This window comes from Sitophilus oryzae, unplaced genomic scaffold (genome assembly GCF_002938485.1).
Source record: "Sitophilus oryzae breed Bouriz unplaced genomic scaffold, Soryzae_2.0 scaffold_808_pilon_pilon, whole genome shotgun sequence".
NCBI classification, from domain to species: Eukaryota; Metazoa; Arthropoda; class Insecta; order Coleoptera; family Curculionidae; genus Sitophilus; species Sitophilus oryzae.
This window is the reverse complement of record NW_022147426.1, coordinates 2858053-2884993: the sequence shown is the minus strand read 5'-3', so window position 1 is coordinate 2884993 and position 26941 is coordinate 2858053. Positions and strand designations below refer to the sequence as shown.

Sequence of the window (26941 nt, the reverse complement as noted above, 5' to 3'; positions counted from 1 at the left end):
ACTTCAAACTCCATTGAAAAGAAGAAGCAAACGTAAAAGCAGAGGATAGGTACAGCTGGTTCCAAAAAAAATGAACACGACTCTTTACACATTTTTTTCGAATATTTGAGCAGTGTATATTTATGTGTCAAGTATTTTGACATGTTAAGGTTAAGGCATGACATGAGTAGAGAAATGGGGGACTGGTATCATAGAATATACTGCCCGAAGTAATAAAAATAAGTTTTAAATCGTATTCAATTTTATTGGAACCAGCTGTACATTAAAAATGCATAAAAGATAAATTTTATAATAGAGGTATTGAAATTTAGAAAACGTCAACATTTGACGTTTCCAGTATTTTACCAAATTGTTCCGTATCAAACCGATGTTTTTCAGGAACCGCTCTTTACCGTAGTTTACCGGTCTGGTTCGCCTCATTTTGCCACGGAATACAGCCTAAAATAACTTTGGTTGCGCATCATAATACGACCACCAGCAAACTCCATAAGACGACGCATTGATGACGTGCAACAAAAATTGATTTAATTTCCCTGTAGTTGGGAATCCTGTTTTAGATTGGTGATTGGTACTCAGAGTTAAATGTGTGTGTGTGATTTGTGATTTGAATACTTATTCTGAAATAGAAAAAGAATTAAGTCATTAAAAAGATTTAAGTCTTTTTATAAAAGACCTATACAGATACAGGGTTATTCACAACATACGACACGGGGTACTGTAGCTAAACGATTAGATTTTTACAAATTGTAAGTTTTGGGTTCGTTGAAGGACTATTAGAGCTTTAGGGTGTAGAGGTTCAATAAGAAGGGATTTTTCGAAACTCGGATTTTAAGGGGGTAAAACAACCCCTCAAATATTAGAATATTTTTTATTTAAAAACCGGAGTTTTTCGGAAAAAGTCTCAAACACGTATATTTTATTTTTTTGTATTACATATTTTAAGATTTCTTAAAAATTTATACAGGGTGGTTCATAAAATATGACCATTAAGTAATCACGATTTTGCTTAAATTGCTTGACGTTTAAAGCTGATTTTTGACAAACAGATTGACTGTGGGGTGTAGAGGTTCGATAAGGAGGGGTTTCTCGAATCTCAAATTCCAAAAGGGTGAAAACGCCCTTCAAATATTACAATATTTTTTATTTAAAAAACGGTTAGTCTTTCGGGAAAACGCTTGGACAAGCATAATTTATTTGGTTTTTTACAAATTTTGAAATTTTTCAAAAAATCATACAGGGTGCTCCAAAAAGTTGGGTAATTGATTAACTACGATTCTGCTTAAACTGCTTAACGTAAAAAGCTTATTTTTGGCAAACGGATTTTTCGAAAGTCAAATTCCAAGGAGATAAAACTACCCCTCAAATATTACCAAGTTATATAATAATATCGCCGTATTGTTTTTCTCATGCTGACATAAATGTGAGAAAATTTTATCCAGTTTATATATTAATGGAAATTCTTGCTTTGCTTTATCATCACCATTACAAATGATTAATTCGACGCGAACGAAGTCGCGAGTACACGCTAGTATTCTATAATAATCGTCAAATCTTTCTTTGTTTCAGAAACCTGAAAACATCATGTCATCTGCCATTTGTAAGAACTTCGTACAAAACGCCTGGAAGAAAGAACTCTGCTCGAATTGCTTCAAATCTAAAGACGAACACTCACCATCGTTGAAGCTGAAAAGCGTCACTCTCGTTTCGAACGTAAAAATCGTCGGCATCATCAGGGATCCTAAAAAGTCAAAGCAAAAGCTGAACGTCGAATTCACCAAGGAATTAAGTGAATTTATCGGTGAGTCTGAAATAAACAGCGGTAAAAATGTATTTTTAAAACAACAGAAGAGAACTGGATCAAGTCCTGGAAGATAATTATGGAGAAAACGAGAGTTAAAGTTTTTAATGTTACTTAACTAAAATTAAACAAGCTGGAGAAGAAAACATGAAACAATGCTTTATTATATTTTAAATTGTATAATTGCAAGTTAAAGTAACTCAAAATACAACTGCGGTCACTTTTACCGAAACGTTGTATAAGTTAAAATAAATAAAAACAATATTTGTCCGAAGTGATTTAGTTTCATTAAATCTATTATTTTAGGATATGGCGGAGAAGACTGGCTATCCGAGGACGAAACCAAAGACGAAGACATCTACGATTCAGAAGACATAAACGACGACGATCTTCTGACCGACTCAGACGAAGACGACTTTATTAAAGAGATCCGATTACAAACCAAGAAAAACACCAACTACAACACAGTATCTTTAGGCGAAATCATAGAAGAAAAGAAAAACTACGCTCACTTAATGCTGGGAAAACCTCTGGTAGATTCCGAAGGCAAAAAACAAACTCTTCTGGTATCTGTCACACCTTTTGGTGAAGATTCTTCAAAGACCTATAGCAACGTAGTGAATTGTAACAATAAAAACGTATCACATTTGTCAGGGTTTACGAGAAACAACAAAGAAAATGGTATCAATGAAAAGAACAGTAAAAACAGTAATTTAAATTCATTTAATAACAAAAACGATGAAGAATCGATAATTGGAGTTAAAGAAGAAAAATCTTTGCTAGATGAAATATCAGAAACCCTCGAAAAAAGTAAGAACCCTATTCAAATCCTTGATAAAAAGAAACCCCAACAAAGTGTATCGAATAAAGAAAACATTAACAACGCTCAAAAAGACTCTGATACATTAACCAAAACAGAAAGAAGAATCAGTTTAACCAGAACACCAGCTTTGAAGAACAGAGATCTAGAAAAACCCGTAGTATACCAATCGAGTTCGGCTAAAATCGAGTTGCTTAACTCGAAAAACTTAAAACTAAATAAAGAATCTGTGTCCAAGGATGAAAATCTCCAGGAAATTAACAATAATAACAGTAAACCCGAGACGAGGTTGTCGAAAGGCGATGAAAAATTATTCAATGACATTATTTCGTCTTCGACCTTCATTAAAAATGAAATACAAAACTCCCGTGAAAACAATAGTACCAGTAAAGCAGGGGAAAAGAAAGGTTTAACGTCTCTTCAAAGTCAAAGTCGTGAACAGGCTGGGAAACCTGACGGTAGGGAAGATCCCGAAGCGGCTCTGGAACTGCCAGCTTTACCAGCTACATCTCCACCGCCTCTGGAAACACAGTCGTCGTTCCTGCATGGTTCTGGCGGTACTCTGAGTGGTTCCAGTAACAACGTTTCGTCGACTACGAACAGTTATCATCCTCCGCTGTATGAGAAGCCGAAAATTCCGTCTAAACCCACTGTGGTACTGACTAGGAAGCCTGGAATGATGGTGCAGAATAATGGTATGGTTCAAAGTCCGCCGATGACGACGTTTGCTAAGGAACCGTTGACGAAACAGGATTCTGGCAGTGATATGGACCCAAGGTTAGTTTGAATGTGGTAGACATGATTTAGTTTTGGTACTAAGATAATTTGGGACTTCAGTGATACATCTCACTGAAACTATAAATGTAGGTATGTTAAGTAACCAATGACACCCAAGTAGCATTTTCACGACTTGCGACCACATGTTTACTAAACACAACGTTGGATTAGTTACAAAAAATAGTTAGCTCCGTACCTTGGGTACTAAAATAAATGTAAACGTTTGATAGATGGTTTTTATCACAAAACATACCCCTTTAGAACTTCATCTGTCATGTTAAGAAATTAAAGTAAATAAAAAGCGCCTCTCGTGTTTGTTCGCATACTAAAAATTTCAATAAATACCTGTATATATTTGTAATATTTTTTAAATTTACAGTTTTTTTAATTGTAAAGCAATATATTACAATTAAATGGAATATATTACATAACAATTAGGGGGTATGTCAGTTTTCTCTTCAGTATTAGGGGGTATGTCAGGTTTCTCTTCTAACGTTTTTTAAATAAAACGAATTATAAAATTTCAATATTTAGTAAAAAAGTAAAATATAAACTGGACAAACGCTTACTTACATTGCAATAAAACTGCCACCTTTAGTTTTGCAATCTAAACGCCATATTTCTTCTTCACAAATAAAAATATCCGACAACACAAAAATCACTGACACTTCCGCTGCTGACAACGAAAACTGAAAAATATAATAGCGCTTTTTGTTTTGAACCTGCATATCAAAATTTTTATGAAGAATGCACTTTTCTCAAAATGCCAAAAATTCTTTAAAAATTCTAAAATACTCATAGAACTTTGGTTTTATCATTTGATTTTTTGATTTATTCTTTTTCAATCATCATACCAGAGCAAAAAAAATAATGCTTGTAGCGATCAATAAATGCGGAAATTATTTGTAAAATAATTTTCTTAATATATTTCCGTATTGTGGATCAAACATCTGCGATTGTCCTTTATAGACATTAAGTTTATTAATTATACTAACTTTATAAAACAACATTCGTTACAGTTGACTGAACAGTGTAATTTATTACGCATAGCTAAACGTACAGGGTGTCTAGTTTCTAGATTAGAGAAGAAAATAACATCTCAATATGTTCTATAGATTTGATCTGTTTTAGATTTGATTGATTTTCATTAATATCCAACGAACAAAGTCAAAATTTACAATAAATTCTAAAAAATAAAGAGTTTCAAAGTTAATTAAATTAATACTTATGAAGTTTTATGGTCAAAAACAAGTCAAAAATATCATTTGTCACACTGACATACCATTGAATAACTGAGAGACAGTTTTTCTTGATTTTTTAATAGAAAAAAAAACACCTACGCACCAAATACATTTAAAATAGAGTTTAAAACGTATTTTGAACATGTTTAAACTAAAATATTGAAAACATCACAACCCTGTTGTTCAGTGTTCATTGGTTTTGAGTGAGTCAAAAAGGATCTAAGTGTATTTTGCGATTTTAAAGGAATGTTCGTATGTTCTATTGTTTTCTAGTCGTACTTATTTCCTTCTTCTAAAACGTCTTGTATATACTTATATGGTATTGTAAGTTCTATATATTTGTTTCTATATTTTTTTATACAGACTGAATAAAAGAAAAGCTCCAAAACCGCCCGAAGAAACGCTCATCATCAACTCAACAAGTGTACCAAATGGCATTAGTGGACCGTTATTTACCAGAAATTCCGTGGTTCTAACCAATGGAGACTCGCCAGTGGTGAGGGAGAAGGAGAAAAAGGAGAGGAACGAGAGAGCCAGCTCGTGTACTCCCAAAATGTACAGTGTGAACACTGCTAAAAATGAGAGCGACCATTACCAAGTACCGGCACCGACACCAAGGAAGAGCTTTTCCATATCGACAGACAATTTGGTAAGGCTTTAGATATTTTTTTATTTAAAACCATAATCGACCCATATTTTTCTATGGATATGTCATTATTCTTATTATACGAGGGAAATGTTGAAGACGCTTCTCCGCATTTTCGATGTTTTGAACAATATTTATAGGTGCCAAGTCGTAAATTTTCAATTACTTATTGAGGATTTATAGAAGAAGAAATAGTTTTTACTAAAGAGCAATATAACGCACAAAATCACAATTTTTTCGATTTTTACTGACAGTTCGATAAGCAAAACGATTCTTTAATGTAACCGTTTTCAAATCGCTTAGCGCAATCAGTAAAGACGCTAAAGCTTCTCTCAGAACCTCGCAATTAGTGGAATAAATTAGTGGTTTCAATTATTCTTTATACCTTTTAGTTTACGATCATTCACAACAAAGAATATACCTAGCTAGGAAAAGAATGGACTCTGCCATACTGAAAAATGGTCCTACAGAAGTGGCGCCATCTATTGAGTAGGGCTTGTTTTAAATGGATCGAAGCGCGGGCTTTTTAAATGAGAGGATTTATTGACTTTTACTCTAAAATAATTAAATTTGATTATTAAATCTTATTTTTTACACATCACAACGATACTTGTTATTAGTATTGTTGAATTTGTGTAAAAAATAAGATTTAATAATCAAATTATTTTAGAGTAAAATCCAATAAATACGCTCATTTAAAAAGCCCGCGCTTCGATCCATTTAAAACAAGCCCTACTCAATAGATGGCGCTACTTCTGTAGAGCCATTTTCAGTATGGCAGAGTCCATTCTTTTTCTAGCTAGGTATCTGTAGGTATATTCTTTGGTTGGTTACTACCAAGGGGTTACTACCACTAATTATGACGTTCATGCTTACATTAAAATTAGGTGAACATACACTAATAACTATATATTTTTTATATATTATATATATATTTTATATATTATATATTTTATATATTATATATTTTATAATATTATATATTTTATATATATATATTATATATATATATATATATATATATATATATATATATATATATATATATATATATATATATATATATATATATATATATATATATATATATATATATATATATATATATATTGATTATATATTAGTGTATTGAGTAAGATACTAGTGTCGCAAGGTATCGATATTCGACATCGCTAAATGCTATTCGTTTCAGACAAACACCAACGACGAAAAACGCAAAGAAAAAACTAAAGGACGCTTTTCACTGAGGAAGTTCTTGCGCATGGGTTCGAGCAAGGATTTGCCCAGAATGTCCGGCGATTCGCCTACAGATGATGCCCTGGACTTGCCCAAACCTAAACCCAGGCTGGTTATCGTTCATCCGACTGAATTGAACGGTTCCAAGGTTGAAGTAGTGACAAAACCTGACAAAGTTGATGCTACTAACGTTGACACCATAGAACGGTAAGCAATAATGTTAACATTTCATTTATTTACTCGATACTGCATAAATATAAGCGATACCAATTAAACTTTTAGTTGCGTAATCGAGGGCGCGATTTTTAAATTCATTGTTGCCAACCGTGGACATATTCGGCGCCGGGCTGACTAACTGGAATTTAAACTTCCCGCTGGGAGTTCAGGTGGTAGCTCGGCTGTAAAAATGTCAAGTTGCCACATTTATTTATTTATTTCCTGATATTTTCATTCGTTTTGACACTTTAGTTTTGTATTACGAGTTTTTGGTTTAAATTAATAGTGATGTGTTAATTTTAAGCTTAAAAATGTTTACCTTGCAGTCGAACATGGTTCTTCTTAGAACCTCTTTTAGTACTAAGTGTACAAGATAGCTTTATAGCCGTAAAAACTCATCGCAACTTTATTAGAATATTTTGAACGGCCAAGCGGTAGTAACGGCCCTTTATGTCCTATAAGTGCTGATAAAAGGTGTGTTTTGTTGATGTAAATATAATACCTCTTTATATATTTATAATTAATTTATTTTTGTTTCCTAAAATATTTTGATTAAAAAGAAAATATATAAAACTAGGCAACGCTGTGCCGGTCAAGCTTAATCACGTGACTAAAAGTTTATTTGATATGAACTATATAGAGATTAACTTCTAGACATACAAAGATGGCGGAAAAATAATGTTTTTATTTTTATATTGAAAACGAAAAGAGATAGACTCATCGAGCTTTATGGAAGCACAGTTATGCAAAAACACACTTTCTGGTAATTTTTTTCACTTTTAAAATAGGTGAAAGGGGTTGAAATAAACTACCCTTATCATTCTTGTTAACGAAATTTAAAGAAAAATCTTATCAAACACATGCAAAAAAAAATTGGATAGTTTAGTTTGTTTAGACACTTTTTTATCTCATGTGTTTTTTTAGTAAAACTCACCGATTTGAAATTAAAAAATAAAATGTAAGGCATTACATGTCAGGTCAAAAAACATTTTTGGATAAAGAATCAAGTAGGCTGCTGTCAAACAGTTTTATTTCGTAATAATATCGTTACATTTTCTTCTGAACGATAACCTCTTAAAAATTATTTACCAAGACAATTTTTAATTCTGTATTTTAATTCATGAAAGTACAAAATAATAAAAAAAGTACATATTAAAAAATAAAAATGTTTTTTGTCCTGACATGGGGTAATGCTTTACATTTTATTTTTTAATTTCAAATCGGTGAGTTTTATCAAAAAAACACAAGAGATAAAAAAGTTTCTAAACAAACTAAACGATCCAAATTAATTTTTTTGCATGCGTTTGATTTTTCTTTAAATTTCGTTAACAAGTATAATAGGGGTAGTTTATTTCAACCCCTTCCACTCATTTTAAAAAAGTGAGAAAATTACCAGAAAGTGTGTTTCATAACAGTAATGCTTCCATAAAATTTCATTAGTCTATCTCTTTTCCTTTTTAAGATAAAAAATTAAAACATTATTTTTCTGCCATCTTTGTACCGCGATATCTCCCTAATGGTTGACTTTTGACCCAACGTTTATGAAGCAAACTACCCTTTATTTTGAACAAGGAATCACCCCCTGAAGTTTTTCGCATTTGTTTTGAAACACCCTGTATATTTATAATTACATAATTTATTTTTGTTTCCTAAAATATTTTGATTAAAAGAAAATATGTAAAAGTGGGCAACGCTGTGCAGGTGAAGCTTAATCACGTGACTAAAAGTTTATTTGATATGAACTATATACAGACCGGACCACCGTAGTAGTAACATAGAATTAGCGTATACCCGTCCACCGGATAAAAAGCAGGCGAAAAATTGCGATAAAATAAAAATAGGTAGATATGTCGTGATAAGAATGTTATAGAATTTGTATTTATTCGTGTTTTAATAGCCAAAACGAATACATAGATTCTCGCTACAGCTCTCGTGTCAAATTTATTTTTTAAGTAAAATTATGGATGTTTAAGAAGTTCGTGAGAAAATTCAAATTGTAAATTCTAAAACCGTATTTCCAAAATAGGTCTTATCGGGATATACAAACAATTTTTCCACAAACTTTTGTAAACAGGCCAATTCCATCTTTACCTACTATATCAAGAGTTATTAATAATTTTGAAACACATGGGGGTGCGTGTCTCCACAAAAACCCAAAACAGCATGATGTGTTGATTAATGAAGAACAGGAGTTAAAGCAAGAGTTTGGGGTGGTTTTGTAGGGGAGCATATGATTGGTCCATTTTTTATAGAGGGTAATTTAACCGTTCCAAAGTATTTGGACTTGTTACAGCAGCAGATTGTCCCTAGAATTCGTGAGCTATTGGGAGAAAGATTCCACAATGTCTGGTTTCAACAAGATGGTTGCCCTGCCCACAATGCCCGTATCGTTCAAAAATATTTTTGGACAATACTTTTCCCTTTTCCCCCTTTTTTTGTTTAATTAGTGGATATGGAACTATTTTTTGGCTCGCTAGACCACCAGATCTTTCTCCCAATGATTTCTTTTTGTGGGGTTATGTAAAATCCAATGTGTATGGTCATAATAGGGCTAATAATCTAGATGAGCTGCAAGTAAAAATACGAGAGGCTTTTCAAACTATTAGCACTAATATGTTAGCTAATGTCAGACGGGGATTTTACGACTGCCTAGGCTTCTGTCTAGCACAAGAAGGTGGTCTTTTTGAACACTTGTTATAACTTTTTTTATTTAGAGTAATATTTTAGTTTTTTTCGGGTTTAGAGAATTCATTATTTTTTAATTTTGGTTTGTAAACACACTCAAATAATAAATATTTAAGTATTTTTATTTTAAATGTTACCTTAAGTGAAGGTAAACACTTAAAATGAAAATAATAAATACCCGGCACTCCCCGCGTCGTAATCCTAGTGTCACGACCGACCCGTCCAAGCACAACTGCAACTGCGTACTGCCTGACCAGCCGACTAGCCGGCAGTGAATCTCTAGTACGAAGGCAAATCGGGTAAACGTAAATTCGTCCGGCTACTTGCTATGTTACTAGTAGCCTGGTCTTCTCTGTATAGAGATTGACCTCTATAAACGTGTTTTTTTCGATCATACGATACTTATTACATATTACAGTTTTCAGAGCTATTCTTTTAGTGATTTTTTTCTGGTTTTACAATGTTTTTCTTTATTTTAAGTGTAAAATCAAGCAAGCCACCTCCACCACCCAGGAACTACGACAACTGGAAACCACCTATATCTTCGGCGCCTCCACCAAAAAGCATGGAAGTGATCAATAAGCAGCGCGCTCTGTCCAGAAGTAGTTCCAGCTCTAGTACCAACAAGAGCAAGTCCGAAACGGTATACGCCAATATAGGAGAAGTTAGGTGAGTTGAAAAGAATATTATAATTTATTAAATATGCTTACGAATATTTTGGAAAATAGATATACCGTGCTGGCAACTGTTACTTTTGGGTCGGCATTTACATGTGTGGAAGTAAATCGCATAAGGATCTTATTAAGTCGGAGTGAGAGAAAGGCGACGGTGTGCTGTTGCGGCGTTGCCGGTACGCCTTTCCCTATCAAGTAAAGTAAAATCACGATCGCAAACCGCTTATTTTTAAAAGACTTTTTTTTCAAGAGATAACTAGATAAAATCGTTAGACATGTTTCTGAGCATCTGAAATGGAATTATAAGGATATCGTTAGGGTGTAATTTTTTTATAACGAGAAAACGTCAGTAATCGCGATAATTAAAAAATCAACTTTTTAACACATAACAGGCCATAACTCAAGAACCACTTTAGATATTAAAACTTTTTTTTATTTTCAGGATCGGATATTTTACAATATGTTTACATAAGAAAGATTCGATAAGGTTGTTTTTTCCATTGAAAAATTGTAAACAATCCATCCATTTACTTTTAGAGCATAGCAATTTTCAGCAATCGTGTAATTTTTTTATTGATAAAGATTTTCACATACTGTCAACAAAGAAAATACAGCAGAAATATTAACAAAATTCTTGAAAAAACTACAATCTATTATTTCTAATAGATTTAGAGATATCGATTTTTGAATTCAGAGTTCTAATAGCGCGACCACTATCGAACACCCACTCAATTCCACTTATTTTTACCAAAAATGCAAGTGTTTCTAGCTTGCACTTAAAAAAATTCAAGCTATAGGGAAAATTACGACTCGTTAAAACGTTAAATAAACAAATTAAGTATCACTAGACGTAATTAAATCGTGAAGCTAAACGCGCATGACGTATACACCTCTCCCTAGAACTTTAAGTACTGACAGAGGTATTGATTGGGTCGACCGGTCAACTACGACAAATCTGCTATATCCCCTTCCACGTCTCTTAGCGATGTGCACACTTTCCCGGTTTATTTCATACGTTTGGCAACGTCTTTACTGTCCTCTCTTTGTTCAGTACATTATAAACGCATTGTACTCTTCTTACATACGGAAATGCCGACCCAAGACTAACCTTTGCCAGCCCTTAGTACTATAATTTTCCGGCAAATGCAACAGTCTATGATTTTAATGATAATTAGTAGAATTATGAATGCAGAGAATGTATTAGATACATTTATATAGAATTAAATAAAAATATCGTCATAATTTATTCAGATATGAGACACATTTTTTAAATAATATACTGGGTAGTCCGAACTGTATTCTGGAAACTTCGCCAGCATATTCTGCAAATAAAAATAAGTAAAATGGTTCGTATAAATGTATGTCCTAAAATGCTTCGTTATAGGGTGTAAAAGTTATAATCAAAATAAACGTCAATATTTGGATCAAAATTGGTGCCTGGGAGTTTTTTGACATGAGAAATTGGATTTTGATGTCAAAATGGCTCCTACTTATACAGGGCGCTACCTACATATTTTTTAACTGGTTTGAACTTTTCGTCCGTACCTGTATAAAACTACTAAGTAAAAAAATATACATTTACGACGTTTTGTGCGTAAAAAAGGTCTCTTGGTAAAAATCGCTACGAGTAATGGTTCTTAAGATATTTGGAATAGAAATTATCGATACCTGTCATCATTGATAAAAACATGTTAACTAAATAGTTATTAGACTGAAATTATAAATTTGAAATGTTTTTGTGCAAAAGAGTTCAACAGAAACTGTTTTATCGTCATTTTTTCGAAGAAAAATTTGTAATTAAGTTCTCAAATTTACCGGCATCTTTCATGACCTGCACTCCAACTTTTATTGATTTCTCTATATCTGTCTGAATTTTTGCAGATCTGCAATGGTACCCAACAAGCCTGTTAGAACTGCCAGCATGAGAGAGCGGGAAGCCCAGCAACAGAAACAGGTCCAGCACAAGAAAAATATCTACGAACCCATTGGATCTGGTCGTATCAAATCCACGGAAAACGTCTACGACTACGTCAACACCCAGTGTAACCGTTCGAGTAGTCCAAGCAGCGATTCCAGTGGCAAGAACAGTCCCAAATCGAAAAACCTGAGGTTAAATAAACGGTAAGAAAAATCAAGATTTTCTTTAGCGGAAAACACTGCGACTTTAGTAGGCTTGCCCTTTGTATTTTCTTTTTTTGTAGGTCTGAAAGTTCGATAGATGTTTCTGGAGAATATTTTAAATACGGAAATATTCCTAGAAGTTTATCTCTCACCTACTGCGGAAGCGAGACAGAATCTGAAATTTATTCGCCTTACAGCTTCTATGGAAGCGAAAGTGAAGTAAGTACACATATAAAATCATATTTATATAAATAAATACATATAAAGTTTGTCCAACGAGTCAGGATAGATTTCGACAGACGATATCCAGAAAATAACAGAAAATTCAATTTACCTTTGAATTAAAATGACAAACAACAACTGTCACTGTCAGATATATTCTTGTTGGACAGACTTTATATGTAGTATCCATTTAGTTTTGTCTACATATAATATAGAGATCACAGGATAACTTATGATCAATATCATATTATATAGAAGAACTAATACTGTAGAATCTTAATTCCTAATTTTAATAAATAAAAAATCAATCTTAAAGAAGTTAAAAGATTGGATATTTAAAACCATTTTTATATGGCGTCTTCATTTTTAACGATGATTATAATAGTTATTTTTTATACAAGACGATAATGCAATTTTATCGTCGTGTGTAAAACAATATGTTTTTCCATAGCAAGTTACATTTTAAAAAATATTCAGAAATTATTATTTCAAGGAATTTATTACCGGTAGAAAAAATATTGTGCTAGGTTGGCGTTGGTTTCTATATAATTTGACAAATAAATAAAGCTGTCTCTTTAGTTGTCAGTTTTGAGTCAATATTTTTTAATTCTCTTTCGTCTCGATTGCTGATTGAATTGAAGCCAGAAATGGCTCAAAACGAAATAAGTAAATTACTAACAGATATTCAGGCTGAGGCGACAAACGCCATATCCAAACTACTTCCATTTAAATCCCGAATAACTTATGAAAAGGAATAGAAAAATTTTCAAAAATTGAAGCAATTAAAAAACGTGCGAGAAGAAATTAAGTTTTGAACCTATCCTCGCTGTTAAAGCATCTGTTAAAGTAGCATTTAATCTACCCTTGTGGTTAAAGCATAGGGTTAAAGTCAAAGGGTTAAAGTACTATTTTTAATAGATATAAAGCAATAATTTTAACAGTTGCTATGGAAAAAAATATTTTTATAACAATCACTACAAGGTGCTCCCTATATTTATCTTATTAATACTTACTTTTAGGTAACTGAAGATGACCACGACTGGATACAAAACGGCAGGACACACAAGCTACGATCCAGAAAAGGACGAAGCATCGTGCACAAAAATCTGGAAGATAACTATGGCGCTGTCATAGTTGCAAACCATGAGGCTCTGGCTCAAGTTCTTGAAAATGTAAGTCCACAGCATAGGCACATTTTATACGTATAGTACCCGTCTGTTATATTGTGGAGGCTTAAAAACTATTTTTCTTTAAAGAAAATTGTACAAACCAAGTACAATACGTCAAAAAATTCTTCTTATCACTCTGACATCACTAACTACCATCTATACCACTAACTGTGACAACTGGAGAGGTATTGTTTTGTTAAACACCATTCACAAGATAATATCCTCTATAGTTCATTTAAGGTTAAACTCCTATATAGAGCCTACTCTGAGAGAGAACCAAGCTGGTTTCCAAGCGAACCACTCGTGCATTGACCATATTAACACATTGCGCATTATCATAGAGCAGTCAATAGAATTTAGGTCACCTTTATTCTTATTATTCATAGATTTCGTCAAAGCTTTTGACAGTATCCCCCATGCGATGGTATGGAAAACTCTAAAAGAAAAAGGTGTTCCGGAAAAACTAATTAATATAATCAAGGAACTCTATTGCAGAAACACAGAATGCAATGTGCTGCACAACGGTAGAACCAGCGACAGTTTTAACTTAGGGACAGGAGTAAAGCAGGGTTGCACATTATCGCCGCTTCTATTTAATATCGTGCTCGACAGCGTTTTGACTAAAGCCACAGCAAACATTAGGGGAGTACAATGGACTCTGACATAGCATCTGACGGATCTTGATTATGCTGATGATATCTGTCTCACAACGCAATCCTTCAAAAACATGGAAGTGATGCTCAGACGTCTAAAAACAGAAGCAGACAAAGTAGGATTAAGCATAAACATCGACAAAACAAAGTCAATGCGCATTAACACAAACAACAACACTCCATTCAATGTAGGAATCAAACATGTCGAGAATGTAACAGAGTTTACTTACCTGGGAAGTATTCTAACAGCAAACGGTGGCGCAGACGCGGATATTGTCAGCAGGATCAGGAAGGCGCAGCGAGCCTTTGGCCAACTAAAATCAGTTTGGACCTCCCGTCAACTCTCCATACAAACAAAATTAAGAATATTCAATTCCAACGTCATACCAGTTTTATTATATGGCTGCGAGACATGAGAGTGACAAAAATATCCATCAACCGTCCACAGGTGTTTATCAATCGCTGCTTGCGGAAAATACTTAAAATCTTTTGGCCAGACACCATACGTAACACCGACCTGCTTCATCTTACAAACCAACAAGAAGTAGGCATTGAAATCCTCAAAAGAAAATGGGGTTGGATAGGTCACACTTTGCGGAAACCTGATAGTAATATAGCGAGATCAGCGTTGGAGTGGAATCCCCAAGAAAAAAGAAAGCAAGGACGACCTGCTCAAACATGGAGACGTTCCATACTGGATGAGCTTCAACAAGTAGGGTCAACATGGAAGGAAGCAAAAACAACTGCCAAAAACAGAACCCGATGGAGAGCTTTCACTGAAGCCCTTTGCTCCACGTAGGAGATATAGGATCCTATATATATATATATATATATATATATATATATATATATATATATATATATATATACTCTGACATCAACAGATGATTAAAATACTAGTAACAATAATAATCCCTTTACATCTTTCATCTACTTAGATAATTTATTATACAGGGTGGTCCGAACTGTATTCCGGAAACTTCGGCAGCATATTACATACAGGGTGTAGAAGTTTCATTTTTATTTCTATTTTTTCCAAATGATTTCTGAAGGCCAAATTTCTCATGTCAAAAAACTCCCAGACACCAATTTTCATCCAAATATTGACGTTACTTCAGAAATTATTTGGAAAAAATCGAAATAAAAATGAAATTTCTACACCCTGTATTTCCGAAACTAAGCATTTTAGGACACACATTTATACGAACTTTCTTACCTATTTTTACCTCCAAAATATGCTGCCAAAGTTTCCGGAATACAGTTCGAACCACCCTGTATAAAGGCTTATTTGCATTTGTCATTTAATCATTGACTTTAGTAAAGTCAGTCCAATGAGTCAGGGAAGATTTCGACAGACGACAACCGAAAAATGACAAAAAAGAAAATTGTCTGTGAAATAAATTGACTGACAAAACTCTGACACATTCAGACATTCTCTCATTGAACGGACTTTTCGAATGTTCGAGTTTGAACAGTGTTTTATTGTAATGTAGTTGATTTGTGAACTTACTAAGTTTGGACACATTTTTTTACTAATATCTCTTTATTTTCCAGATACAGCAAACCATTTTCATACAGCCAGCTTTGAGAGGCCTCAAACTCTGTTCCAATCTGCGACTTACCGATTTCACAATGAAATCCGGTATTTCCCCTGTGACAATAGGCTCGAGGACTTTCCACCAAGCTCTGTGGGGCGCTCAGCATGTCACCCTAATGTTCAGTACGGGAATTGTTTCCACTTCGAGTACTATGAACTTGGGTACGTTCAACCTGAACTCCGTCACTGACTTCAGCGACTTGGTGTCTGGTGAGTTGCTGCCAGGCAAGAAAGAAGAAAGTAACAAGTTTGTACAAGGTAAATGAGTAATGAGTAGTGTATCTTTGTCTTATTACATGACTGCGGATGTACGTGACTACGTAATAGGCTTGGTGCATTCTCCGCCGGTGCTGCCACCGCCGCACAGAGGGGCCTAGACCCATAAAAGTTACCGGAAAGTCGAAAATTGAAATATGAGATTTAAGCAAAAAAATACTCGCAAACTATGCAAAATTCTTCTCTTTATTTGATCATGCCAGCCATGGATCAGCATATCCAGTAGAACACCTGCTGCAGCTTGTCAAAGTTGACAATAATCCAAACGTAATAAATTAATATTTTTTAATGAAAATATTGCTCAATTTCAAAGTGGTATTTCTTTATAACGAAATATAATAAAATTAAAATTTAAATGGCTAACACTAACTCCGGTAAGTGTAGATTATTTCTATAGAAACTGTTTTGGATACTTTTTTAGCTTGAGCAAAATAATTAGGTTACAGTTAAAAGTGAACAAATTCTGCAAAACAATTTAAAGTTGTTGATTTATCTGTCCAAAAAGTTAATGATACCTTTGTATTCCCCAAGCACTTTAATTAATTCTTAATATACAAGCTCTTACCTTTAACTTGGTACTAAAACTTACTGCTGTTTTGTGCTGATTAACTAGACAATTATAAATTTGAAATTTGAATACATGGGAATAGGACCCAACATAACATATTATTTTGCAGTATAATTTTTCCATATCATTTTTTGTTTTTTTAGACTTAAATATTGAAATAAGCCACAGTGATTTGTGAAAAAAAAACAAAGAATGCTCATCAAGGTTTTAAGGCCTTTAAGACGTTTAAAAGTTAAATACATTTATTATTTGCTTGTATAAAATCTTTGAATAAGGAGACTAAGAAAGGAGCATAATGCTATCTATGTATTCATGCATGGTGGGCGGAAAAAGCGCCATAAAAGCACTCTAGGGTGAGGATCCTTGACAGTTCTGTTTGACGATTCATTTGACACATTTGAATTTGATTTGAAATTTTGTGGATTTGTCAGTCTTTACGGAGCTTATTTTATGTTATTTATTATTTATTCTACTACTGATAGTTGTATAAAGGTAGTAAATCTAGATGGAAATTGTGGCAGAACTTAAATTAACAGTGACACTATCGGGATTTATCGAAAAAGACTCTAAAATAGTTGGTTGTGTAGCGTGCGGTAGATCTCGGCAAAAATTGAGTGAAATAATGGAACAACTTTTCGCTAGTAAGTGACTATAGGTATAATATACATACGTGTAGTAAACCGATCATTTATGAAATTCACTTAAATTAACTAAATTATATATTTTTCTTGCATTTTAGCTTTTATTTATTACTTGTCAAAGATTTAATGTCAAAGAATTTAGATATGTTAATTTGACTTACCTGCTTCAGTAGCGTATCGGATGTTTGTGTTAATAAATACTTATTATAACTTATCTATTTTTATTACAATTATATATTTTTATAACAATTTTAATAACTACCAACATTTATTCACAACGTAAAATAAAACAACAAATTATTGAGTCTACCCCACGTCTACCCTACATCATAGTTTTACATTTTTTAAATAAAATTAGAACGACACTGATAAACCGGAATTTAAATCGGCCATATTTGAGGCCCATCGCGGTGTACCTAAGATTTTTGATATGCTCCTTTATAAAATGCATTAGCTTTTGACATACCTCGGCTGATGTCTCGTGCTATAATAAAATCTTTTAAATCTTTTGACAAAATATTATTTTACGACTTAAGAAAGCATTTAGAAGCAGTTTTAATAGATATGAAATAAAATTAGATTTTTCGGTATCTTTTCGGGATCGCTGCCCCACTGTGCGCCGGAGAACTCGTAAATAACGAATACATACAAATACACGGGTTTAAATAGTGAGTAAACGAAATAGTATATTATTGAACGAGAAATGTATCCTAGCCATTATTCACGCTAGCCATTATAAATTGCGAGTTGAATACTATACTTTGTCCACGGCCATTATAATAATGATTATGCGGAGTGTTTGAATTTGTATTTTTAATGTTAATCTTACTATTAATTATTGTATTCATGTTTTAGGGGAAAATGTCACTACCTACTTAAAATTTGGCAATTTCAAACGTCAAAATTAATTAAAAGATAATAAAAACGTCAATATCATCAGTTGTTATGCATCGAGAGTCGCAGTCATCTCGAACTATTCTATTTTCAAATATTTGGGAACTTTATTATTAGATATGTTTTACGACATACCTGTATATTAGGACTTTTTTCTATCACCTTTAGTAAAATAAGTTTGTTGAAAAATGATAGATCGTACCACCAGCAGCTGATTTTTTGTTGTTTTGTGTAACTAAAGTTGGTAATTTGTGTTTTATTTATCGTTATATATGTATTTGAAATTTATTGATGCTGCTTCAGGTTTTTTGCAATAAAACATACTTCTACCAACTTTAGTTGAGTACAGTTGTTGGAGAACGATAAATTGGAGTACCAGCATCTGACTTTTTGTTGTTTTGTGTAACTAAAGTTGGTAATTTGTGTTTTATTTAAAGTTATACATGTGTTTGAATTTCAATGATATTATTTCAAGTTTTTTGCATGAAAATATCGTACCAACATTCTTTAGTCAATCAGGACATTGATTTTTGTTCCGTTATAAAGGCAACTAAATATACTAATAACACGGATTCGGAAAACGAATTTATGCCTTTGGCAATCCTCCAGTCTAGAAAGTTTTTTATAGGCAGACATCTAATGAGCGACTTTAACGCAAAAGTTGGGAACAACAAAATGAATGATGATCTAAAAAATATCCTTGGACAATACAGCTTGGGAGAGAGGAATGAAAGAGGAGACCGTTTAATCGAATTTGCCATCAATAACAGCTATTCTATAATGAACACTAGATTTAAACACCACATTCGCAGACTCTATACTTGGAGAAGCCCTGGAGACAGAACACGGAATCAAATAGACTAATATTGACCAACACCCGCTGGAAATCCTCCATTCAAACAGCACGTACATTACCAGGGGCAATATGTGGATCAGACCATCAGCTCCTATTTGCCAAAATAAAACTCAAACTCAAAACACCCTTCAACCACATAACACCAACAAAATTAATAAAAAGAAACAGCGAAGAAATTCTCCAAGGAACCCAGGCTTTCCTGATTACCTCAACAGAAAATACAACAGCCCAAGAAATATGGGAAGCTTTCAAAAAATGCACAACAACTGCAACAGGGTCAGAAAAAGAAGATCAACCGATAAAACGAAAACACTGGTTATCGAACGAGACATTCCAGATCATCGAAGACTTCTCCACCGGAAAATCATACATACAGAAGAAGAGAAAGAAGAACTAAAATACCTGAATAAGGCAATAAAGCAAGGAGCAAGAAGAGACAAACAACAATTTTACTCTGATATATGCAAAGAAATCGAGGGACACAGTCTAAATAACCAAAAAAATAAAATATATTACCAGGGACTTTAAAGCCAGAAATTGGGCAATCGAAGATCAAAATGGAACTTTAAGAACCAAAAAAGAAGACATTATTGAGGTGTGGAGATCATATTGCGAAGATTTATACAAAGACAGTGAAGAATATAACTATGTCGACACCACGAAAATTCAGAGAAAGAACCGGACATCCTTAAAGTGAAGTTGAATTGGCCATAAAGAAATTAAAATACCATAAAGCACCAGGTTCAGACCTAATGACAGCAGAAATAATAAAAGCCGTTAAAGAACCTGGATTAGAAATGCTTCATCTGATCTGTAATAAAATATGGCACACAGGAGAATGGCCCGACGACTGGACACACTCCACCATTGTCACAAGAAAGGGAGCATACATAAGTGCAGCAACTATCGTACAATTTCCCTCATCTCACATGCCAGTAAAGTAATGTTGCAAATTATAAATGAAAGACTGAAAGCTTTTCTAGAAAGAGAAATTCCAGCAGAACAAGCAGGTTTCACCAAGGGCAGAGGCACTCGGGAACATCTTCTGAATATGCGCCAAATCATAGAGAAAGCAAGGGAATTCAACATCTCTCTTTATATTTGTTTCGTAGACTATAAAAAAGCTTTTGATAAAGTCAGATGGCATCACCTGTGGAAAATCTTAAAGGAAGTGGGGGTACCGCAACACCTTATTTCACTTATCATTCAGTTGTATCAGCACACTACAGGATCAGTTAGATTTACTGACATGATACTTAACATTTGAGAATTTTAAACGTCAAAATTAATAAAAAGAAAATATAAGAAAAACGTCAAATCATCCACGCCGCGCATCGGGATGTTGTGAGTGTCACGTTGGCATAATGTAAAGTAAATGCAAAGTGTAATTTATCATAATTCACTGTTATCAGCTGTTATATTTCACACTATTACAAATATGGGCACCATATTCCTTCAGCTAGGAAGTAGAATATTGATTTATTATTAAGTGGTCGTGGACAAAACTTATTATTTAATTATTCTAAAAGTGTTGTGAGAAAGTACAAATTGTGAAAATTCTAAAAATAAAAATAAAAAAGTATATATTTTAGCAATACTTTTTAATTTAGTTTATAAAACTTTTTAGATGAGTTCATCTACGGTAGCGGGCATAGTTTTAATCACCGGTTTTGCTAGTGGGGTCATAATTGGGGCTATTTCGGCTATAACTAAATTTTTAAAAGGTACATAATTATAATTTTAGAAGATGTTCATAAAACATTTAGTCACTAGTTGATTAAAAAAAGTATGCCATTAATATTGCAAATTATATTTTATCCTCTCATAGTATATGTCTATTTAATTTTTTGATTGTGTAATGAGCAGTTTGTTTACTTATTTGTTTCGTCGAACTGCTTGAGTCCATTTTTGATCAAATCGGTGTGATTTTTTTGCAATTTTATTAACATTTGAAATTGTCACAACACATCACGACGCCTAGTTCGAAATCCTTTTCACTTGTTTTTTACTACCCGAAACAGCGTTACATCACACAGACCTCGTACCTGTTTTATAGTTTCAATAACTGCACTAGCAAAAAACTAAAATACTTGAACATTATGACAAAGCCACGATTTCAATATTATTTTAATGCTATCAACATGAAATGTGTATTGATAATTTCTGATTTCTGCCGTTGAAGCGCTGCGATCGGAATTTGTCGAAATCAACTGAAATGCACCAAGCCTATACAACATATTTCACATTTTTTACGAAAAATCTGTCTCTTGTAGCTAGTATAGCTGTGTTGCCCTGGTTACAAATCCACACGATAGAGACATACAGCGACTACCTGAAGGGCAAACCGAGCCAAGACGACACCTGGAAAGACAGTTTCTTCATCATGTTGCAGCTAGTCAATGCTCTGAAAATGCTCCAAGCTCAGGGAATCGAAGAGCTACCTTTAAGTCTAAACAGTTTCGTTCTTTGCAAGGATATGGATAGAGATACTCACCACAGACTGTGTATTCTACAAGGGTAAGTTACTTGTTGATTAAATTATATTTAAAACCTAAGTATTTTTTTATTTTTAAACAAATAATGTTTTTTATGGTTTAAAAAAAATTCATCGATGGTTACGCGCGTTTTTAAAAATCGCCTGTTTTAATAAATTGGATGCATGAAAATCAAGCTTAACGGATGCACGAAAAAAGCTTTAGTTATTTATTCTATGCTTTTTTTTGTTTTCTTATATTAGTATGCCGCCGGAACTGATGACACTCAGCTCGCCGGAAGAGAAGTACGCCAGTCTGTGCACGTGCGCTTCGAAAGCTATGGCGCTGCTTCAACCATTCTCCAAAACCATGGGACTGATTCAGTCGTTGCTGAGTAACGAAAGATCGGTGTCGCTGACTCAAGTCAAGGCGGTGCTGGAGTTCAGCCTGTGGGGACCGTCAGACGTATCGTTGGGTAGTTCTGTCAGGGAACGAGAACTCACCCTTCAAAGGTATGCAAATCCTTAGACATATCTAGAGTTTCAAAATAGAACACTAATTCACCACAATACACGAAAACATTTTACTTTTGCACTGGAAGCAACTTTCGCTAACCATGTTAGCATCATCAGCAGATGATTAAAACTAAACTAATATCTACAAATTGAACGTTTATGTAAACTAAGTAGTCTATGAACTAAGAAATTTAAACTAGCAACACACTTTCCACTTACCAACGAAAGATATGAAATAAAAAGAAATTACATTAGGAACGTAGCTGAGTAAAACGGGTATTCTCCTTCATTAGTTAATAAAATAATTAGAAATCGTAGGTATAAGTTAGAGATTTCTGTGAAACGTTCAATTTTGTAGATATTAGTTTAGTTTTAATCGTCTGCTGATGATGCTAACGAGGTTAGCGACACACACGTCCAGTGCAAAAGTACGGTATTTTCGTGTATTGTGGTGAACTACCACTGTAACACCAAATGTTCCAACCCTCCACTGTAATATACAGGGTGGTCCGAACTGTATTCCGGAAACTTCGGCAGCATATTCTGCGGATAATAATGAGTAAAAAAGTTCGTATATATGTATGGCCTAAAATGCGTAGTTTCGGAGGTACAGGGTGTAGAAGTTTCATTTTTATTTCGATTTTTTCCAAATAATTTCTGAAGTAACGTCACTATTTGGATGAAAATTTGTGTCTGGTAGTTTTTTGACATGAGAAAAGTGATTTTGATATCAATATGACTCCTATTTTTAGAGGGCGCCACCTACATGTGTTTTAACTGTTTTGAATAGTAATAACTTTTCGTCCGTACCTGTATAAAACTACTGCGTGAAAAAATATACATCCGTTACTTTTTACGTAAAAAATGTCTGTTGGTAAAAATCGCTACGAGCAACCGTTCTTAAGCTATTTAGAATGGAAATAGTCAATAGCTTTTTTCGTTTTCCTGTTATTACCGATTCTGAACCGTCCTAGAATTGTGATGCGTATGCGCAGAAGGAAATATGAAGACATTATTTGATTTGCGCATGCGCTGGAGAGTTCTAGGACAATTCAGAATCGATAATAACAGGAAAACGAACAGACCTAATACTTGTCATAATTGACAAAAAAAACAGGTTGAGTAGTTAGTTATTTGTACTGACTGAAATAATAAATTTGGAAATTTTAATTTTTTTAATTAATCATAATTTTTCCTTAAAGAGATGTAGATGACATTGAGTACATGTTTAGAAAATTAGATAAGGAGTATGATAGATGGGTTTTACAAATAAATTTTAAAAAGACAGAATATCTATGCGTGGGCAACAAAGGACAGGACCTACAAATGGAAAATGGAAACAAAATAAAATCATGTACTAAATTCACATACATAACATTCGTCGGGAAAACGTGAATGTTATACTAATAACATACATAATAATGGAAAAAGCGACAATACCATCAATAATAGAATCAACAAAGCCAAAAACATTACAGGGGCACTAAATTCGATTCTTTGACAAAAAAATATAAATACCACAACAAAAACCCGCATATATGACACTATAGTTAAGAGTACACTTACTTATGGCGCTGAAGTATGGCAGATGAGCAAGCCCATGGAAGGAAAGCTTTTAGCAACTGAAATGGACTTCCTCGGAAGATCGGCAAGAAAATCAAAATTGGAAAAAGTGCGAAATGAAGAAATAAGAAGAATAACGAAGAAAGAGATAACCATCATAGAAGAAATAAAAAAAAACAATTAATCTGGTATGGGCACGTAAACAGAATGGGAGAAAAAAGGCTACCAAAGAATATAATGAAATGGATCCCAACAGGAAAAAGAAAACAAGGAAAACCCCGAGAGACATGGTTAAAGGGGGTAACAAAGGCAATGTCATTGCGCAATTTACAAGCCGATGACTGGATGGACAGAAGGCAATGGCGGCAAGGAACCGGAAGGCGGATCACGCTGTAGAACCGGACTTTCATCTAACTACACACACCGGAAAAATCTAGGGATATCATTTTATTAAAGTTAAATATAAATGTTTTGAATAAACAACCACATATTTGTAGGCCGATTCTTTCTACTTCGATTGAAACGAAGTAGTGTACACTAGTTATGTCTAAATTTGGGATATTTGCAGAAATGTTTGTGCATTTTTTGTCAAATGTATAAAAAGCACCTAGCATCAATTGTTCGAATTTAACCTGTACTGGCTATGTTTTTATGATAACTGGCCAGAATTCATTCAAATAACTCTGTTTAGTATTAAACGACATTATGGAGCGTAGACATCTTAAAGGAGACGAAATGCTAAGGGCCATGGGTATGCTCGAAGCTGGAATGCGCCAAATCGACGTAGCTAGAGCATTAAATACAACGCAAAGTGTAATATCGCGATTAAGTACACGGTACCGTGAAAGTGGTGATGTTGCTGAAAGGCACACAGGGCGACATCGCATTACTACCCCTCAGCAAGATCATTTTTTACAATTAAATGCTCGACGCCGACCGACTCTTACAGCACCATAGCTTAGTTTAATTCTCCAGGAAACACATAATGTAACCGTTAGTCCTGACACTGTTGGCAATAGATTAAGAGAGGTTAACTTAAGAAGCAGACGCCCCTGGAGAGCTCAACCCTTAACGAGAGAAATCGAGAGGTACGATATTTGTGGGCTCAAGATCATGTTCAGTGATCGAATGAACAATGGGCAAATGTTCTTTTCACGGATGAGTCACGCTTTGGAATTCATCCAGATTCGAGAAGGCTTAGGGTATGGAGAGAACCGGGAAATCTTATTCGGTTGGATCATGTTCAGGAAGTGCACCCTTATCAAGGTGGAACAGTTATGGTCTGGGGAGGAGTTCAGTTAGGCCGAAAAACCGATCTTGTTTTTCTTGAAAGGTTTCTAACAGGAATCACATATCGTGATTTAATTCTTGAGCCTGTCGTGTTACCATATGCCATTGATTTTGGGAGAAACTTCATTCTCATGCATGACAATGCACGGCCTCATACAGCCAGAGTGGTAAGTGAGTTTATCAATGCTCATCAATTAATCTTACCCTGGCCGGCACAATCTCCTGACCTCAACCCCATCGAGCACGTATGGGACGCGGTCCAACGAAGAATTTTGAGAATGGGTATGCCTCGTGAAACTCGTAGGGATCTGGTTCGGGCCGTGAATGCACCGTGGCAGGCTGTACCTCAAGAAGAGATCGACAACCTGATCAGGAGCATGGAGAGACGATGTAGGGCTGTAATGAACAGCAGAGGAGGCCATACCCTTTATTAAGTAAAATTGGTTTTATTTTTTTTTTAATTCACAGTTTAGAATTTAAAAAAAAAATGTGTATTTTTTGAGTTCAATAAAAATCAAGGTAAATTTGAAAAATTCGGTAAATTTCGCATTTTTATTTCCAATACGTCCTGTAAACTATTTGTTTATTTTAATTTTATTATATCAGAAATGCAAATAATAAAATTACTGACAATGGCTGGATAAAATTGTAATATCCCTAGACTTTTCCGGTGTGTATATTTAGTCAACATTGTTTAATTTATGTCAATGATGACAGGTACTGATAATTTCGATTCCAAATATCTCGAGAACCATTACTCGTAGAAATTTTTACCGAGGTAATTTTTTTTAGGTAAAAAACGTCGTAAATGTATATTTTTTTACTCGGTAGTTTTATACAGATACGGACGAAAAGTTATTACTCTTTAAACCAGTCAAAACATATGTAGGTGGCGCGGTCTATAAGCAGCTGTCATATTGACATCAAAATCAAATTTCTCATGTCAAAAAACTCCATCTGAAAAAATTGATATAAAAAAAAACTTTCACACCCTGTGTCTCCGAACCTAAGCGTTTTAGGACATACTTTTTTACTTATTTTTATCTGCAGAATGTGTGGCAGAAGTTTCCGGAATACAGTTCGGACCACCCTGTATATCTGATGCGAATTTAACCTTCTAGCCTAACTTTATATTGTTTTTCTTTTTCAGATGGTTGGATCTTCAACGAGCTACAGTCCTCCACGGATTGGTCTGCGCAAGAGTCCAACTAACCGTATACGAAGAGTGCCATCTGTTGTTCTTAGTGCGCAGCAATGCTCGCATGATGAGCGACGCATCCATGCTTATTGAATCCAATAACTTAAAATACTCGCATTCAAGCAAGGCTTGACGTACAAAAGATATTTTTATGAGAAAATGATATTCATTTTCGTGTGTTGTGAATCGATAATAAGTTTTTTACATCAATATGTGCAATTTTAAATTATTTTCATATTTTTTTGTACTAATGAGAATCAAAAAAATTATTTGAAAATCCTTATTTATTATTAAGAAGTCTGTCTAAGTATATTAATACTCACTATATTATATTCGAGACTTAAACTATCATTTTTTTTATATACCGGGTGCGTCTCGAAAGTGGCTCACCCCTATAACTTTTTTATTTGTTCATATAAAAAAACGTGATTTGATATGTTGGTATATGACATAAATTGGGATTTATGGACGTATTCAATTGTTTTTGGTCAACAACTTTTGATTTTTAAACGGCACCCTCGATATATTTCTGCTTTATTCGATAGAAAATGACACTCTCAATACAATTACATATCATATGTTAACTGGTAGTGGGAACTATCGAATGAATACTATCGAAACATTAGATAGTTGCAATTCATTCGAATAATTCGATAGCTAGTAAGAAAACATTCGTTGAAAACTATTCGAATAAAAATTATCGAATAGATGCGTCATCTGCCTTGAAATACTGTATTCTAGTAATTCGGCCGCAAAAACCATTCATTTATAAAATTTATTCATTTATTAAATTCATTTATTCGTCAGGATC

General features: G+C 33.9%; 1 protein-coding gene across 4 annotated transcripts in view; it reads left to right on the top strand.

Moving 5' to 3' along the window:
• The window catches only part of LOC115888854, a 114510-nt gene extending 87944 nt beyond the window's left edge, over window positions 1–26566 (top strand). For all 4 annotated transcript variants that reach the window (XM_030908715.1, XM_030908716.1, XM_030908714.1 and 1 more), the window contains 12 exons: window positions 1567–1798; window positions 2105–3395; window positions 5000–5285; window positions 6475–6725; window positions 9900–10088; window positions 11975–12214; window positions 12295–12433; window positions 13456–13608; window positions 15813–16113; window positions 21364–21607; window positions 21828–22076; window positions 26083–26566. In XM_030908715.1, the coding sequence (XP_030764575.1) occupies window positions 1582–1798; window positions 2105–3395; window positions 5000–5285; window positions 6475–6725; window positions 9900–10088; window positions 11975–12214; window positions 12295–12433; window positions 13456–13608; window positions 15813–16113; window positions 21364–21607; window positions 21828–22076; window positions 26083–26263 (3741 nt within the window). In that variant the 5' untranslated portion in view covers window positions 1567–1581 and the 3' untranslated portion in view covers window positions 26264–26566. The remainder of the gene's footprint in view (window positions 1–1566; window positions 1799–2104; window positions 3396–4999; window positions 5286–6474; window positions 6726–9899; window positions 10089–11974; window positions 12215–12294; window positions 12434–13455; window positions 13609–15812; window positions 16114–21363; window positions 21608–21827; window positions 22077–26082) is intronic.
• Window positions 26567–26941: the final 375 nt, after the last annotated feature.